This window comes from Centruroides vittatus, unplaced genomic scaffold, assembly GCF_030686945.1.
Source record: "Centruroides vittatus isolate TY-2023 unplaced genomic scaffold, ASM3068694v2 contig_689, whole genome shotgun sequence".
NCBI classification, from domain to species: Eukaryota; Metazoa; Arthropoda; class Arachnida; order Scorpiones; family Buthidae; genus Centruroides; species Centruroides vittatus.
This window is the reverse complement of record NW_027122434.1, coordinates 75,177-93,949: the sequence shown is the minus strand read 5'-3', so window position 1 is coordinate 93,949 and position 18,773 is coordinate 75,177. Positions and strand designations below refer to the sequence as shown.

Below are 18,773 nucleotides of genomic sequence, written 5' to 3'. Positions count from 1 at the left end.
ACATGTAGCTAAATTAGTAGCTAAACTATGTAATGGTTAGCTAACATAACATCAAACTTTATCAAGAAAGAAAAATCAAAACTTTAGTGTTTAAAGTAAAACTAAAATTATACTTTTAAAAATTAAATTGCCACATAGTATGTTACATAATTTATAAGTTAGTTGAAGATAATTTGAGAATTAAATTGAATTAACTTTACTATATTTAACACAATATTTAACTTTGTTTTATGAATTTATTAGTAATACAAATTAGTCAGATCATTGTGTCAAATACTGATTTAATGAATTTAAATTCCATTATTATCTATCATTAAGTTACATCCTTAAAATATAATTATAATTTTTAAGTGAATTAATTTTTGTAGAAAAAGTATAGAAATTAAGTAAATATTAATACAAACTCAAAAATCAATTATGATTAAATAAATTTAACATGTTCTGAATGTTACAGGAAAAAGTTTATTATCTACAGAATTTCAACTGAGTGATAATTATTGCCTTCTAGCAGCTCAATTATTACTTGAACTCTGGGAAAAAACAAGTAGGTAACATAGAAATTAATCATTAACATTTTATTTAAAAAGGAATTAAGTTAAACATTTTAAAAAAATGTTTTAGTTAAATGGTTTATTACATCTATAGATTATATTATTAATTCGTTTATGAATTTGTATATATAATTGATTTTCTTAAGCCTAAACTGTTTTTTTGATTGGATATATAAAAATCATGCTTGTAAAAATCATTACTAAGAACACAAAATATTAATGATAGTGAATACTTTTTCTGTTCTTTGAATCAGAATATTTATCTTTATGCTATAAATGAAAATTAAAATGGGGAAGAATTATTACAAAATTAGAGTTTAAGAATTTGAATTTTTGTAGAATCTAGTTTGTCACATTGATGGAAATATTGTCTGCCTTAAATCTTATATAATAATTTCTATGAGATAATTGCTGTTCTAGATTTACATGATAGGGGATTTTCAGTATCCAAAATTTCTGAAAAAATTATTGTACAGAAAATAAAACAATAATTTATGAACCAGTTAATAATAATAATTATTACATTTAACTTGCTTATCAAGACATCAGTCTACTATACAAGCCCAATATGGACACTGGATCACATTTATGCTCTTGAAAAGATCAAATACAAAGGCTTAAATTTATTTAAGCCTTTGTATTTGAATCTATTCAAGTGCAATTTAAGAAATTTCTTAAGAAATCTTAAATCTTTGTATAAATTTCTTAAGGAATCTTAAGAAATTTATACAAAGGCTTTTTTTTTACACTGAAAGTATGCATTAATATATGACATGAAGTTAACAGATTTTTTTCTTCCCATTCTATTGAAAAAGATTAATGTTGAATTCAAGAATAAATAATAATAAAGACAATATAATATCAAAAATGCTAGAATAAATACATAAATTATATTTAAAAAATAAAAAAAAACGAAATATGTGGTTAAGTTGCATCTATTAATTAGTACTTTTGGTGGATTACATCTACTTTTAGATGAAGCAAGAGCAAAAATATGGTTACCCACTTCAGTCAGAATCCTTAAATTGTATTCCAAGAAGGTTTTAAATAAAAAAAAAAAAAAAAAAAAAAATTTTAACTAATGTTTTCAAGCTGTAAGTCAGGGATGGGCAACCCGCAGCCCTCGGGCTGCATGCGGCCCGCAGTAATATTTTTTGCGGCCCGCGTGGCATAAAACGTGAATAAATATATCAATTTCCCAGCTTAATGAGATATTCGACAAAAATTCAAACGTTATTTTCTACAACTTATATTTGTGAAAAGTTTTTTCCCAATGAATTTAGTAAAAATTAAAACAAGAAACCGGCTAACAGATACATCGAAACTAATTTAAAACTAGCAGTGACTGATATTTAACCGAATATTTCCGATATATTACGTTTAGATCAGTGCCAGAAGCTATATTAAGTATACCTATGCTAATTTATAATTATATATGAATAAAGAATTGTGATTTACCGACAGTTCCCCCCTCTTTTCTCTTGTGTGCGGCCCGCATCAGTTCAAAAGTTTTGAAATGCGGCCCTTACGTAGATAAAGGTTGCCCATCCCTGCTGTAAGTGGAGATCATCTGCAGGCCTGTATATTTGATGATAGAATGATTGAATCAAACAATGACTTTTTTTTTATAAATTAAACAAAATATATTCTTGAAATATGTAAAAATAGAAATAAAATTAACAGTAAATATAAAAGTAAATAGTAGTACCAAAAAATATAAAAGTAAAAAAATATATATATTTAAAGATTATATATTTATAACCAAGAACTTTTTCATTATAACTATGATATAACAAGTATAATGATGTAGAGACAGTATAATGAAAAAGTTTTTGGTTATACTTATATAATCTTTAAATGTTTAGTGTTTTACTTTTATATTTACTGTTAATTTTATTTCTATTTTTACATAATTGAATTGAATTGAATTAAGTTTATTAACGTAGTAGGCATTAGCCTGTTACAAGGGGGTTAATTATACATTTTTTAGGATATTATAATCTACAATTATAGTTCTTCTTTAACATTATATGCCTTTTTCAATTTATTAGTTAGCCTTAATGCTTAATTAACAATCAATATATTGTCTCAATGACCTATTGACAATATTGTATAGCCCATAAATGTCATTACTATTGTTTCCAAAAAGTTCTCGTGTCTCTTGATTCTATTAATTTTTTGTTAATATTGATCAAGTAAAGTTTCTTTTTTGCCTTAATTAAGTTTGTGTATATTTTTTTGCTTTTCACATAGTTTGATAATGCTTCAGGAGTATTATATTTCCTAAAAATTTTAAGATCTTTTTGCTTTTTAAGTTTGTGGTGATAACAAGAGTTGTCAAACCATTGATTTTTAGTTTTCAATTTGAACGCGTGATTACGTCGCATGACACAACATTCTACCATTTTAGAAACTAGTCTTTGGTAATTGACAATCGGTTTATTTTTTTCCTCCAGCCTAAGTACTTCAGCTGTTATAAAATCAGCTCTTTTTAACCATTTTTGCTTATCAATTCTGGATTCACATTTTTTGCTGAATTCTGATATATAACCTTTTTTAATAATGTTGCTTCTTATATCCTTTTTAGTTAATAATGTGAGTTTTACTGGAAAATGATCCGATGTGTCTTCAACAAGAACTGTTAAGGTCTGACAATGTTCGATTAACTTCTCGGAACATATCATGAAATCTACGATTGACTTCCTATTTTGTGATATGTATGTGTATTTTGCTGGAACATCACCTCTCATTCTGCCATTAAGTATAATAAGCTGGTTTTCGTAAACAAATTCTACTAGAGCTTTACCTTCACTATTTAAGATTGTATCTTTAGACTGTCTGCTGTTGTATATATTTTCATAACTTATATATAGTTTTGTATCCATCATCTCTCCAATTCGAGAATTGAAGTCTTCTCCGAGCAACCAGACTTGTATCAAAAAGGCCCATCTATCAATACAGTGTTGTATTTTCATGAATATTGATTTCTTATTAACCGATGGAGGGAGATATATCACATAATTCCTAAGTAAGATTCGTTCCACACGGATTTGAGTTGATTATTTAATCTAATTATAGCTATTATATAGTACATTGTTATATTTTGATATATGATTTCACCAACGTTTCTCTTCATAATGAGAAGTATGCCTCCCGAAGGTCGACCAAATTTACTTAATCGATGAGCGTCACTAGAAATCAAGATATTCTCTTGTTCAACATGGTTTTTATCAATTAAATTTAAATTTTCTATCCACGTTTTCATGAAACCAATTGTATTAGAATTTATTAGTTTTTTTGTTGATAGCTTATGAATTTTTCCTTTAAGGCCCTGACAGTTCCAAAAACTAATCTGAAGACAGTTTGTCACCATATCAATCCCAATATTATTATTTTGAATATAATTATATTTATCCGAGGATCGTTCATTCTCGATTTTTTTACAGTTTTTATTCTTAATTAAATTGTTTTCCTGAATATCAGGCTGCATAGTTGTTGTTGTTGTTACTACTTTCTTTGTGAATCTTTGGTATCTTGACCTAAAAAAGAGTTAATAACTATAAATTCATTCGTGTTCATATCCAACGTGTATACAAGATCATCTTTAATAAAATAGTCATCCCTGATTCTCACTTTGGTATTAGTTGAGAATTCTAATTTAATTTTATTAAGTAATAGTTTTTTCCTAGCTCTTGATCTATAACATAGATCTGTTCTAAAGATAGTTTTTCTTATCTCTTGTCTTATATTTGGTCTCATAGTCCAGAACTTTTTAAGTATTGAGTTTCTATCTTTAACCGATTCTGTTATTAATTTTATCATTTGATAATCTGAACCACTCTTTCCTAATTGAATTAAGCCTTCTATTTCTATGTCCTTTAGGTCAAGATCTACCTTAATAAATTTTTTAATTTCTCGCAGCTTATCATCAGTATTAAATGGGAAATTAGTAATAACCAGATTTCTATTAGTATTTTCATTGCTAAGTTTATCCAACTCAAACTCAAACATACCTTTTAGGTTTGCGCAAAACTTTGTTTTATCTTCACATTGCTGAATTTTTTGTACAATCGTATCCATTTCTTCTTTAATTTTCATATTATCTCTTTGTATACAGCTAATATCATGCCTAATTGAATGAATTTCTTGATTCAACAATTCAAACTTCTCCTGAATTAGATTATAGATGGATTTTAACGAGTATCTCGAATCACTGTCACTTATCTGGTCAAGGTGCTCCGATGTTGTAAAATAATCCTCAATTCTAGATTTACCCGTAATGTTTTTGTTATTTCCAATTTCTTCCTCTGGAGTATATTCTTCGCTAATAAGATCCACTAGCTGGCTTGTTTCTTCAGAACTCTGTGCGTGTTCCTTCCTCGGTCTTCCACGCCCCCTTTTTTGCATATCAGTTTGACTTGTGTGAACTGGCGAGTGCTGAATCGGGCCAGGATTAGTTTCGACTCCAGCCATTATTAAGAGCAATAATATTAGTTTTAATGATACCATAGTTAATATTATAACTTAAAAAAACCTTTAAAATTATTGTATAATGAACGTTTCACAAAAATACGTTTTCTGAAGCAGGTTACTTAATTGGTACCACTATTTACTTTTATATTTACTGTTAATTTTATTTCTATTTTTACATATTTCAAGAATATATTTTGTTTAATTTAAAAAAAAAAAGTTATTGTTTGATTCAATCATTCTATCATCAAATATACAGGCCTGCAGAAGATCTTCAATTGCAGATTGAAAACATTAGTCAAAAAATTTTTTTTGAATTAAAACCTTACTGGAATACAATTTAAGGTTTTTGATTGAAATGTTTATTATATCATTCCAGTCTACTAAGTGGTGTTTTAACTCTTATATGGTTACCTATCAATAATGATGTCAGTCTTTTTCTCAGTCAACATGAAAAGACCCAGAAACTCTAAACAACTCCAAGAATTTTATCTGTGGTACCTCCAATTGTTACATATCTCATCTGTATTATGATATATGAATAATAATATTAGGTTTGTCATTGACAGATTGATAATTCAGATTTGTCTGAATAAGTACTCCATAGATATAAATAATAAGGGACTGTGCTACTGGTGCAAAAGCAAGAATTATTTGATATAATATATTGTTATGGAATATCAAGCACAATCATCTATTTGCAAACCAAATGGTATTTAAGGTATCTTTAATCTGAAAACAATTGTCAGAAAACAATTATTAGAACTACCTAGAAAGTCTGTCCAGTATACAATATGTAAATAAAGTCTACCATTCCGAAGTTTAAAAGGTTCCAAATTCCAAAAAGTGTCTGCTTTCAAGGATTTCAGATAGGATATTGTTAACCTGTATTATAAATTTTTTGCTCAGAATAAAATTTTATATAAATTCTTCAAAAATTTATTGTGATATTTAGTTGTTTTAATTCTTATCTACATTTATAAAGCTTAATTGAAAAGTTCAAAATTAAACAATGTTATAGTTATTTTTCTTATGTGTGTGTTTGAGATTGAACACACTATATTGAATTTATACTTTTAATTATTTATATTTTTATATTAAAGTAATTATTAGAAATCAATACAGTACTTACAAGTATACATATATAAAAATATTGATTATTAATAAATTTATTTATGAATGTCTAATTTTTTTATTTCAGATGATGAAAGATTATTGATTCATATTCTTTTAGGATTGGAAATGGCACTCAAAAGTAGTCCTTCCAATTTTCAATTAAAACTTTTGCTCATCAAATTTTATAATATAATTGGTTAGTTATTTCTCTAATATTTATTTTGTGGAATAATTGTGATTTATTCTTATGTAAATTATTGAAACTATATTTGTAAAACTTATTTTATTCAAGGTGCAGCAGGAGAAAGTGAATCTCTCTGCGAATCTTTAGATATGAAACACATTCAACATGAAACTTTAGGGTATGATAGTATTTAATATTTAAAAAAAGATACTAACATTTTTTATTTTAAAAGCAATATAAATTATTTTGTATTTAAAATTGTTTTGTAGGTATTTGATTACTCAACCTCTACTGACTGCAGCACATTTTACACAGTCTAGCAATATACTAGGAAACACACTGAGGTTTTTTGCAGGCAATCATAAAGATGTAAGTTTTCTGTTAATTTTCATTGGAATTTAGGTATCTGTTTTATCACAAAGTAATTTATTATTTAAAATATAAACTAAATATTTTTATTGTTCTTATTTTAAAATTCAGAATTTTCTGTTTTATCTGTCACAAAAAATTTAAGTAATAGTAATAATAGATCTATTTATTAATCTACATATGCAAAGAAAAAAAAAGCTTCATGTTCATTACAAAGTGGAAGTAATATAATTATATAGAACATATATTGGAAAGTTATAAGATATGCTTAAACTTTAATATTCTATTTGAAATTTTCAACATTTTTGCAAGTAACTTGAAACTGTGTAACTATTTTTTTTTAAATAATAGTGTCAAAGGAATGTTGTTCTCTTTTATTTTTTTCAACTTGACTTACTCCTATGGATGGGGAGTCTGGGGAAAATATTTACCAACTCCAATTCTTTAACAGATTATATTTCATAATTATTTTTACTTTCTTAGTTGCTATATGGCAATTGGTCAAATTTTAACTCAACTCACACCTCTAGTCTTTTCCCCCCTCTCCATGAGTCCAAAAATAAAACCCCTTACAAAATTGTCTCTGTTCGTCAGTGTTATATCTCAGGACTGGATGAACTTAAAATTTTGAAACAGCATGGTTATTTATATATATGAGACATTGTAAATTTATTTTTTTTTGAATAAAAAAGATAGTCACAATCCTCTAATTATTATTACACTACCAAAGCATTACTAATTGGTAAATTACCCTAATGAATTATATGTTAGTGATGAAATGGTGGATAATATATATAAATACTAAGGGATCAGAGTCAGAGTTATCAAAAAAATATATCAATTCCTTAGCCCTGCTTGCTCCATTTATTGCTTAGCTATACTGACAGAGTGATACATATTCTGGAAAATACTATATGTATATTTAACTTTATCTAGCAGATAACATGAAAATAATAAATTAATTTGATGTTATTTTATTTGTTTTAAATTTTATTCCTTAAAATTTAAAAATTTGTGAAATTTCAAAAATACTGATGATTAACAATTTAACCAAGAAACCTGCTTTTTGTTTTATTTTGACTATTATATTGTCTTTGTGTTGATTAGTTTGGTTGACTGTCCCTGAAAATGAGTTGCAGAACCTAAAATGTTTAGAGAATAAAAAGATGTAATCTCCAAAAAAGCAGGTTTTTTTAGAATTATAATTTGATACTTGAGTTGTGTGTGTTCATTACTAGTTACTTATTTATGTAACAGTTTATAAATTAAATTGTTTCTTCTTCCAGACCATTGATTATTTGATATCATGTTATAAATTTGGATCTTTTACAAAGGTAAATATTAAAAAATTCCTTGTTATATAATTATTAATTTATTTTTATGAAATAAAATGATATGCTATAAATAGTTCAAGTAGCCTTATTATTATTATTATTATTATTATTATTATTATTATTGTATTTTGTTAACTCAAACTATACAGTAATGTCATATGAGCATAGAACTTATATAAAATAAAATATAATATAAAAATGTAGATCAGTTAAACAAAATGATAATGCAGGTTAATACAGAATATCATTTTAGCAAATACAAAAATAAAATATAGAAATAAGAAATTAAATAAAATTTTTAATTGCAATATTAAGTATTTATACGTAAATGTAGTTGAAATAAAAATATTTACATTTTCACATGTTATAAAATGAGTTGAAAATATAGTGTGATGGAAAAAATATTGAGATATTTAAAACGAAGATAAAAGTACATTATTTATCCAAGATTAGTTATACAGAAACAGGGCTTTATTGGAAAAGATTATGGTGATACTGAAAATATTTTAAAATATATATAAAAAATTGAGTTTAACTGAAAAAGTAACTAACAAAGAATCATAAAGTGATAAATTGATTTCAAATTTTCCAGATGCACAGATTGATTATAATCAAAAAGTAGGTGTTTTGAAGTCATCTGTATAAAAAACTGTTGGCAAATATCAACTAAATTTGGTATACATAGTGTCCTGAATATGTGATTCTGATTTTTGGGGGAAAAATTTTACTTCAAAATTCAGACACTATAGTGAAATTAGTCATTGCTGTCTCATTAATATGCACATTACATAAATCTTCTGACAAATTTTGGGTGTAAAATGAGTTGCAAAATGTTCTTCACAATTCTTTGACAGTGAACAGTCATGGTGCTCACTTTTCTTGATTGTATGTTACTTATTAAACTCTTCTATCAATGAAACAGCAATGCCAGCTCAGTATATCTGTAATTGAAATAAAATTATTGCAATTCTTTCTTAACCTATGAAATTCATTAAAAAACGTACATAATATAAACATTAAGGAGACAGCAACACTTAATTTCATTGTTGTGTTTGACTTTTGAAGTAAAATTTTGTTTTTTGAAAATTGAAATTACGTACTCAGGATAATATGTATGCAAAATTTTGTTGAAAATTATCCAATAGTTCTTTCTACAGAGTGTTCTATCTACTCTTTAATTATGATTATTCTGTATATATCGACTGAAAATAATAGAAGAAAGGTTTCAGTGACTCATTTTAAGCTTAAGGACAAAGATGTTCTTTACATGTAATGAAATAGCAGTATCAATGTGATGTCAGTACATCCTGTAAGAATCATACATAAAAACAAGAAATAAAATTAATGTTGATTATAACAACTGTTGTTTTTTTTTCTAGATACCTGAAATTGTAAGTTTCAGAGAGAGGTTAAATAACTCAATACATTACGCTAATGTTGCTGTTGAACGAATGATTTTAGATTTCATTCTAGAAACAAAATGGTAAGTCATTTTTTAAACATGACTAAAAAATTTCATCAAGAATTTAAAATGTATAAAATAATAAATTTTATATGAGAATTTAAAAAATGAATTATTTATTTAGTTTTCTTTTTTTAAGTTTGTTTAATTAATTAATTCTCTAAAGTTATGTTGAAAACAAATCTGTTATTGACAAAAACTAGTGAAAGTGTAGAATAAAAATAAAATTTGAAATTCAGCTTATACAGAATTTACATTTATAATTTGCTGATATAAAATTATTTACATTAATTTTCATTTCATTTTAAACAAGAAGAAATATTTACAGTGTATCACAGTGATTCTCAAAGTGGGGGTCGCGAAAAATATTTGGGGGGTCGCTGAAAAATTGATTCTAGATCAATTTTTTTCAAATATTTTATAAATTTACTATGGATTCATGTTTAGATATAATAGAAATAAAAACTATATAAAATAATTTTTACTTAAATAAATTGCACATATAAATAATAAAAGAATATAAATATTTAAATACGAGCCTAACCCCCTCCCTCCGGGATGTTTTTCGACACATACTCATTCTTCGGGGTCCTTTGAAATTTTTAAGTGCAGAAGGGGGGTCGCGGTCCAAAAAGTTTGAGAAACACTGGTGTATCATATAAAATATTCAGTGTTTAAAATTTTTTGAGTAATTCTTCGTAAAAAATATTATGGTCCAAAAAGTATCTCTATATTTTGTTTAAATTTTATAACTTAGTAAAATTTAATAGTAATTTTATTCTGTTATTTAATTTAATTAACTTTACAGTTTCATACATTTACGGAATTTTTTTATAGTTCAAAAGTTATTAAAATTCTTTATATTAAGAAAAACTGTTTTAAGTTTGATTTACTTTGCATTAATATATTAAAATACAAGAAGTATTCCAAAAAGTGTATTAAGTTATTAGCAAAAGTAAGTTATATAAGCAAATACATTCTAAATTTTTTTTCAATAGTTTATCTAAAGAGATTTTATTTTGCTAAAATATGTTGAATCTAATATTTTTCAAATTATTTGATTAGTATTAAAATAATGATTCAAAGTACAACCCCCTCATCTTCAGTGTTAAGAATAATTTGTTTTTGAAATAAATCTGTATAACATTATTTTTGTAGATTTTTTTTTATTTTTTAAAAGCAGCAAAAACTTTTTTACAGCCATAAAGATACAGAAAAAGTAATAACTTATATGGAAATTGATCCAGAGAAAGGTTTGTCATTTTTTTTTTTACTATATACTTAAAGAATCAATTGATTTAATATTGAAATATCATATTTATGTAGATAAGACAGCGTGGGAAAAACTTACTGATAATCGTGATATGAATGTTTTTAGATCATGGTCAAGAAGTCATAAGTAAGTTTTGTCATTATTAGTCTGAAATATTCTTAAAATATGATTTTTTTGATTGATCAATATGTAGAAAAGTTTTAGCTGATTTTACTGATATAATTTGCTGCATTATATGTAATTAAATATATAAATTTTGGGTTATGGTTTTTAAATCAGGCTACTTAGTGTTCAAAATATTATATGTTGTTTACTATCCAAAAAATATTGGGGGTTTATTAGTAATTAATTGATCTTCAGTCTGTTAATTATAAGTAAGATGGTTTATGTATTGTTTGTATGCAGTTTGTTGTTTTATATAAATATGTTTATTATTTATCATTATACAGGATGGTTCATTTTAATCATGCCACTGAAATAACTCAAAAAAATATGCATCCTATAAAAAGTCATTGAACCAAAAATGTTAGACTATAAAGAAGCCACAAGATGGGACTATAGGTTTCATAAAAGATGGTGCTATGATTAGTAAAAATGGAGTCAGTTTCATTTTATTAAATGAGAACCCATTTTTTTTAAATTGCATATTATAATTCTATATCAAAAGCAAACAAACTTTTTTTATCTAAAACATTTTTTTGAATGATGCACCCTGCATATAACTTGCACACAGTATACCACATGTCTCTGAAAGTGCCATTGAAAAATATTATTTATACGCTGAAGTGCCAGGAAAACTGGGATAGTTAATCCCATTTAGAAAACATGGCAGCACCCCCTCCTCATAAATATTTTCTTCCATATGCAAAGCATACATGGCAAAAGACATCTGTGGAAGCATGACAAATTACCATGATTTAAATGAATTTCAACATGGTATGATAGCAGGTGAAATCAGTATTAGCATTTCATAAGCAGAGGTCCAAAGTTTTGATTTTCACAGTTGACTTCAAATACAAGAATTCTGGTAAAACATCAAACTTATGAAAATAGCGTGGCCATTAAAGATTCTCAATGATCACAATCTGTCTCGTCTGTTGAAAATCATTTTAAGCGATAGGCAAGCAACACTGGCACAAATAACATCGTATTTTAATGCTGGAGCCTCTTCTTACATCAGCTTGAGGACTGTACGTTTCCTGCATGATATGGGCTTTAATAGCTGATGCCTAACCTGCATGCCCTGAGTACCACACAGTAAGGCTCTGGGACTTGCCTGGGTTTGGGATTACCATCACTGGACACTAGAAGACTGGAAATGTGTAACCATGTCTGATAAATCATATTTCCAATTGACTTGAGGAGATAGACCGGTTTGCATGGAAAAAACCCCATAACCAATGGATCCAGCATATCAACAACAAACTGACCATATAGGCTGATAGCAGCTCAGTAATGGTATGGAATATGTTCAGCTGGTATGAATGAAGACCCTTTATATGACTACAAAATTCTCTGACTGGCAAACATTACATTAATATCCTTTAAGATGCGTTACGTCCATTCATGCCATGTTTTCACCTTGATGAGTTTGGCCTCTTTCAAAAAGACAATGTGCCAGCATGCAGATCAGCAGCTGTCAAATTATGCTTTGAAAAGTGTTTACAGTCATAAATTTGGCCACTTTGTTCGCCAGATTCATTATTTTATTAAATCATAATTATTGAGCTATCTGGAATGCCATGCACTGTTCCATTCAAAGCAAAGATCCACCATCTATGAATATTACAGAATTATGGACTGCTCTTCAGGAGGCATAGTGTTTATTGTCAAGAGACTTTCTCAAAAAGCTCATGGAGTCCATGCCCCATCATATTTCTGCAATTTTATGATTTAGAGGTAGACCTACAAGATAGACAGATATCCCAGTTTTTTTGGCACTTCAGTGTATATGAGATACTTTATAATTTATTTAGTAACAAACTATAGAAGCATTTTATTTTATAAAAGTGTTGATTACTTAAACTAAGCATTTATTTAATATATTTTTTTAGTAATAAATCAGCTAAAAACTTCATTATCCATATTACTTTTATATTTATATGATATATTGAAAATACACAATATTTCTATGGAAATTAAAAATATTAGATATATATATATTTTTTGTATTATATATATTTTTTGTATTAAAGATTTGATCTGTCTAATATTTTCTTATAATATATTCTTATGTTTAGAGACTTCTGATAATTAATAATAATACTATATTATTTTTTCCTTTAGGAAATTAGTTCAAGAATTGAGAGAAAAATCTTTTAATGAAGAGGTATATTTTATATAGTATTATATTTATTGATTTAAAATATTCAAAATTTATAATTTATTCTGTCTTTATAGATCAACTGGCTAAAAATAAGAAACTTAACTATTAGAATGATGGCTGCTGCTTTCTACCTCACCAAATCATCATCGTCATCTAATCATAATGATTTAACTAATGGGGAAAAAAGGGGGATGTCAGATATATTACAGGAACTTTTAACTTCTCTCAGGGAACACATATCTAATATTAATGTTCAAAAGCTAATAAATTCACATGTAAGTTAAATAGAAGTAAAATGATTTATTTTCTTTAAGTAACTTGATTTTTGTAAGAGTATATATTTTATGATTTCAGTTTCCTCTTCAGTCTCCAGGTCCTTCTAGACTTCCTAGATACTTACAAGGTGGTCATGCCAGTGTAATATTAATCATGGCTGAAATCACGTTATATTTGCATACACTTATTGATGGATCAAATTCTGGTAAATCAAAATTTCTATGGGATAATTTATTTGTATAACAGAATTTTATTTTTGCATAGTTATTTCAGATTTAAATTTTTAAATGATTGATAAACTTACAATACTATGCATAAAAAATTTTATAGAATTTTTTGAAAGTAGCCTAACTAAATATTTTTTGTAGGTTTCGTCATCATTACAAAGTAGAAAATAGATACATAAAACTATGATATACATATGAAATATATATAAAATTGCCACCTTATGCATGCAATCATGTAAAAAAGACTGCATATGATCATAAGTTTAATTCTGTAATAAAATTAGAAATTTAAGTGCTTTTTTCACTAGAAAATTACATCATCAATGTGACAATTATATTTGAAAAAATATTCAGTGATATGCATTTTATAATGGACAGTATACTAAATAAATGGAAGCTCTAAAAAATTTTAATACAGATGTCAGAATAAAGGCCTGTCATTTGATAGACTGATTGTAAGTTCGTGTATACTATGCAGAACAAAAAAACAATGCCAGATGATTAAAGAGAGATCATATGACTGCTACAAAAGTATCATGTCTAGCTAAAATAGCACAAACAGTAAATGTCAATGGCAAAAACAGTGTGTACATTACATTTATTGTAGCTATTATGAAATGTATAAGCCATAGAAGTTTATGGCAAAAAAAGATGTAGGAAATATGCTAAAAAATTTTCAAAATGTGTTAATGATAATAATTAATAAATAATCAATTACATTATTAAAATAAATGAAGTAAGAAATGCACAAATAATAACAAAACTAAAATTTTACTTAGATTTCTAGATTAAATTTACTTAGCTTACATATTTCAATACACAACTAAATAGACCTTAAGGTTTTCAACAGTAAAACTTTGGTCTGTTGGTTGCTAATACAGATTTGTATCTGGTGTATTGAATCTTTCAGTGTCACAAGATGTAATGGGAGCATAATTAAAACACAGAGCTTTCTGGACTGTTAATTCTTCTAGGGTTTCTAGAGAAACATTTTCTTTTCCTTTTAATATGTCTGCAATAAACTTCAAAATAATAGATTCTAATAGAATCAAAATAAATCTTCTCAATACATAATACAGTTTTTTGGAAACAGCAACTGCAAACGTGCCTTTACTCATTGCTATATTCTGTTATACTTTCTCAACTATTTCCAAAGCATCCACAAGATAAGTACCCTATTTTTTGAGCTGCAAAATTGCATCACAAAGAGAATAAAAATTGGCTTGAATGTACAGTACACCAACCTATCTTGTATTTCATTCTTCTGGAAGGATGTCTGTGATGCATGTATAACAGTGGTTACAAATTTTATATTTTACTAAATTAATATAAATTCATTAATTTAAACTATTATTCAGTTCTATAATGTTCAGATATGTGTTCTATTTTAAGAATTTTCCATAACTAAAGTTGGTCAAAAAGACTAAAAACATTTTTACATATAATTAAATGTTTGACTACCTGGAAAAAAAGTAACATAGATTTTTATTTTTACAATATAGTTCCAAGAATTCTGCAGTTTAAATATTTAATGAACTACTTTTTTAATATTTATTATTCTAATTTTATACCTAATTATTTCTATTATTATTGTGTGAATTTTTGTTTACACTTTACATATTAAACTGCATAAATAATTTTCTTAATAAAATTTTAATTTTATTTTATTCCTAGGACAGATAAATGAGAAGTTCGAAATACAAATGAAAACTGGAATCTCTGAGAATTTTCAAAGTAAGATCTATCAGAAAAATTATTCTAATTTTAGATTTTTGAGCATTATTTTTAATATGAACTGAAATTTCAGAAATGATCCAAAGGATAAAAGATATCAGTGCAAATGAAGATGGGGAATTTACACAGCTGAGTCAATCAAAATATATTCTTGAAGAATTAGTTAATTTTGTAGAAGTGAGTATTCTTAACATGAGAATAAAACTTTAATTTCACTTATGTTAAATATCTTTATTTCAAATTACAAATAAAAAACATTCTTAACTATAGTTGGGTTCAACATTGTTGATAAAAAATCTTTACTTTTTGGAATCATAAATTTCATTTTACATTTTTTGGGCAAAAAAGATATATTTTAGTCATACATATTGTGAGCAAATTCCGATATTTGTAATATTTCAAGGAAGATAAAACTTGAATATTTATGCTTATAAACAAGACTATAGATACGGAATTATAACATCTAATGAAAGGATTTATTGTTAATTTGTAGTTTGATCTATATTCAATAATAAAACGTTATGAATTAGTATATACAAGTTAAAAACAAATAGTTATTATTAATGACATTGTATTTCTGAAATTCATTGTGTTTCAGAAATACAAACAGTTGTAATATAACAAGTGACTGAACTGATCAGAAACAAAGTAAACAGCATTCTAATTTCACTTTTAAAGCATAAGATCCTTGCATTTTGGCTAATTTTCTTAATGTATATAGGCCTAGGTGAGATGCTATTCCATTATATGCAGCTATTGCTATAATATTGTTTTTTATACCATAAATTTTTCTGGGACTGCTTTAATTTCTCCAAATTGATTCTTACAATTGGCATATTCTGTACCTCTTCCCTGGGGATATGTATATTTTAAAAATGAATCCCCTAGGTTCAATTGAGGAAATATGATAGTTGCTGCACTATTCATTTAAATAGTGCTTTATAAGCAATTATTATATATAAGTTTATTGTTATAATCTGTTCAGACATTTGTAGAAAATAAAACATTAATTTCAAGTATACAAAATAATTTCCACAATGAAAAGAATATTGTTTTTTAAAACTATGACATTTCTTGTTATTTTATGTATCAAAGTAATAAATATGCAATATTTAAGGAAATCAAAAAATAATTCTGATATGACTTTCAAATTTTATTTCCATTACATACAAGTAATGTTTGTTTTCTGTTGAGACAACTGATTACGAGAATTTTTCATTTCTAGGAATTAATTTATAAAAACTGTTTTGTATTTTATAAATAAACTTTGTGGATTCTAATTTTAATTTTCTGTATGTAACACAAGAATGGATTATGTTCCTTTGATTGTATTTTACACACTTCATTGTTATCAAAAATATTAAGATAAAGAATAACAACTTTTAATTCATTAAATCCTTTTAACTGTTTTGACATAAATGCTAATTTTGTTTAAAAAAATATTGATTATGAAATTATAATTAAAGGTTTTATATTTTCAGACACTATCTTTATGTATAGTGCTTGTTGACATTAGCCACACTATTTTAAAACCTTCAAAATCTGCACTGATGAAAAAAGGCAAGAAGAAGAAAGAAAATATTATAATTGGAGTAAGATTACAAAAATACATTTAAGTATAGTTTCTTTTTTCTTTTTTCTAATTAAATATTTTACTTTGTAGCCAGAAACCTTTCAGCATTTTAGAGAAATTATCAATAACATTGAACAAGCAATTGTACAGTATCAAGAAATTCTAAAAAATCTGGATTCTTCACTATTAGTTTCTCAGTTAAAATCTTTATCATTAACGGAGTCTGAATTAAGTATTGAAGTAAGCAATTTTTTTATTTTACTCATAATTAACATATGTTTAATTAGCTAAATTAATGTATCTGTATATTTTAGGACAGTCAAGAAATAGCTCAAGGTGTAAAAGACAAAATTGAAAAAAGTTATAAAGTGTCTTTGAAAGAACTTGAAGATGTAGTACAAAATAAATTGAAATATATTCAATCATTGAAGTGGTGACAGCAGATTTTACCTACAAGTGCATGTGTGCCTCCTTTATCCAAGATACCTTAACACAAGATGGTATTTCCATTTGTGAAATGGTAAAGTGTGGGAAAAAAGGATCAAGAAGAAGAATGATTCCCCCAACAAGTGCAAGAAATTATGCCACATCCGAAACCTTGTGTTTTATTTGCACAAAATGACCAAACCAAAAAGAAAAAATGAATCAATTCAACATTTCTTTTTAGAAATGAAACATATAAAAAAAGTTTATAATAATTTTTGTAAATTATGAATTTTATGTTAATAGAAAAGAAATTTTGGATGGCACTTTTTTGTATTATATAGATAGCTTAAGAGAAAATTAGTTGAAAAGGAGGTTACCCAAAATTTATTAAAAGTTGTACATTCATAATGCTATTTTGAAACCACAATTGTTGCTATTCAGAAAAATTTTTTAAATTTGCTTCTGACATGTAAATTCGAACTTTAAAGCACGGTTATTAGAGCGAAAGCTCTAATGGTTTTAGAAAAATTATTCGTTACCAAAATTATTTTGAACTTACTGCTGCTAGATTCCTCCTTTGGCAATTTAGTCAAAATATAGTTCAGATACTTTTTTAAATCTGGTTTCTGCCAGTTAAAACATCAGACATTTTTAATACTATGAATTGACAATGGTTTTCATATTTGTAGATATAAATAACAAAATGTGCCCTTCTAAGAAAAACAAAACAAAAAAAATTGCCAAGTTATAAGCCTAAGATATGAAATGATTAAATGATATTCAGAATAAACATTGTTTTGTAAATGAATGTAAAATATGATTGATGTGTATTTTACACATTTAACTTGTTGAATATGTTATTTCTTGGAGACATAAATTATTTTAAAGATTTGTGTTTTTGGTGCCTGTAGACTTGTTTGCATTTGAGTGATTTATTTTTCCCTCCCCCCATTTATTTAGAACCCAAAGTTTTTTGACTAAGGATGGCACAGTTATGTAAATAAAGAATAGCATTATTGTCAAATAAATAAATGTACAATAAAAGAGGTTACAATTTATGCCAGTGTATTTTTGGTATATACTGTAATGCATATCAATGAGAAGCTGTTCTTGTTCTTATTAATAGCAATAGATATCTTTCAGAATACATGTGTATATTCATGAAAATCATTGAAAAGAAGGCTTATTCTCTGGATAGAATCGATAACACACAATTTTTTAGTGATATTTTGTTACCACCTATTTTCAGCATGCAAATAAAAAAATCCGAAAGTATATCTGTAACTAAAAAATATTTACATAATAATAATAACAATAATTTTTTATCTTATGAAAATAATAAATTTGTCTTTCAGATTTATTCATAGTTTCAGTTGGCCCTGCATTAAGTATTACCAGATTTGAATTTAATTCATAATCTCATTTGTTTGTGTGCAGTTCTAAATTGGAATA

At 26.1% G+C, this 18,773-nt stretch overlaps 1 protein-coding gene across 1 annotated transcript in view; it reads left to right on the top strand.

Annotated features, from left to right (window-relative positions):
* The window catches only part of psidin (phagocyte signaling impaired), a 72,491-nt gene extending 54,112 nt beyond the window's left edge, over positions 1-18,379 (top strand). The window contains exons 13-28 of the mRNA XM_067276388.1: positions 455-544; positions 6,223-6,333; positions 6,430-6,499; positions 6,591-6,690; positions 7,977-8,024; positions 9,404-9,507; positions 10,687-10,739; positions 10,813-10,885; positions 13,046-13,088; positions 13,160-13,360; positions 13,440-13,566; positions 15,263-15,322; positions 15,396-15,499; positions 16,804-16,914; positions 16,986-17,135; positions 17,210-18,379. Of these exons, the coding sequence (XP_067132489.1) occupies positions 455-544; positions 6,223-6,333; positions 6,430-6,499; positions 6,591-6,690; positions 7,977-8,024; positions 9,404-9,507; positions 10,687-10,739; positions 10,813-10,885; positions 13,046-13,088; positions 13,160-13,360; positions 13,440-13,566; positions 15,263-15,322; positions 15,396-15,499; positions 16,804-16,914; positions 16,986-17,135; positions 17,210-17,332 (1,568 nt within the window). The 3' untranslated portion in view covers positions 17,333-18,379. The remainder of the gene's footprint in view (positions 1-454; positions 545-6,222; positions 6,334-6,429; positions 6,500-6,590; positions 6,691-7,976; positions 8,025-9,403; positions 9,508-10,686; positions 10,740-10,812; positions 10,886-13,045; positions 13,089-13,159; positions 13,361-13,439; positions 13,567-15,262; positions 15,323-15,395; positions 15,500-16,803; positions 16,915-16,985; positions 17,136-17,209) is intronic.
* Positions 18,380-18,773: the final 394 nt, after the last annotated feature.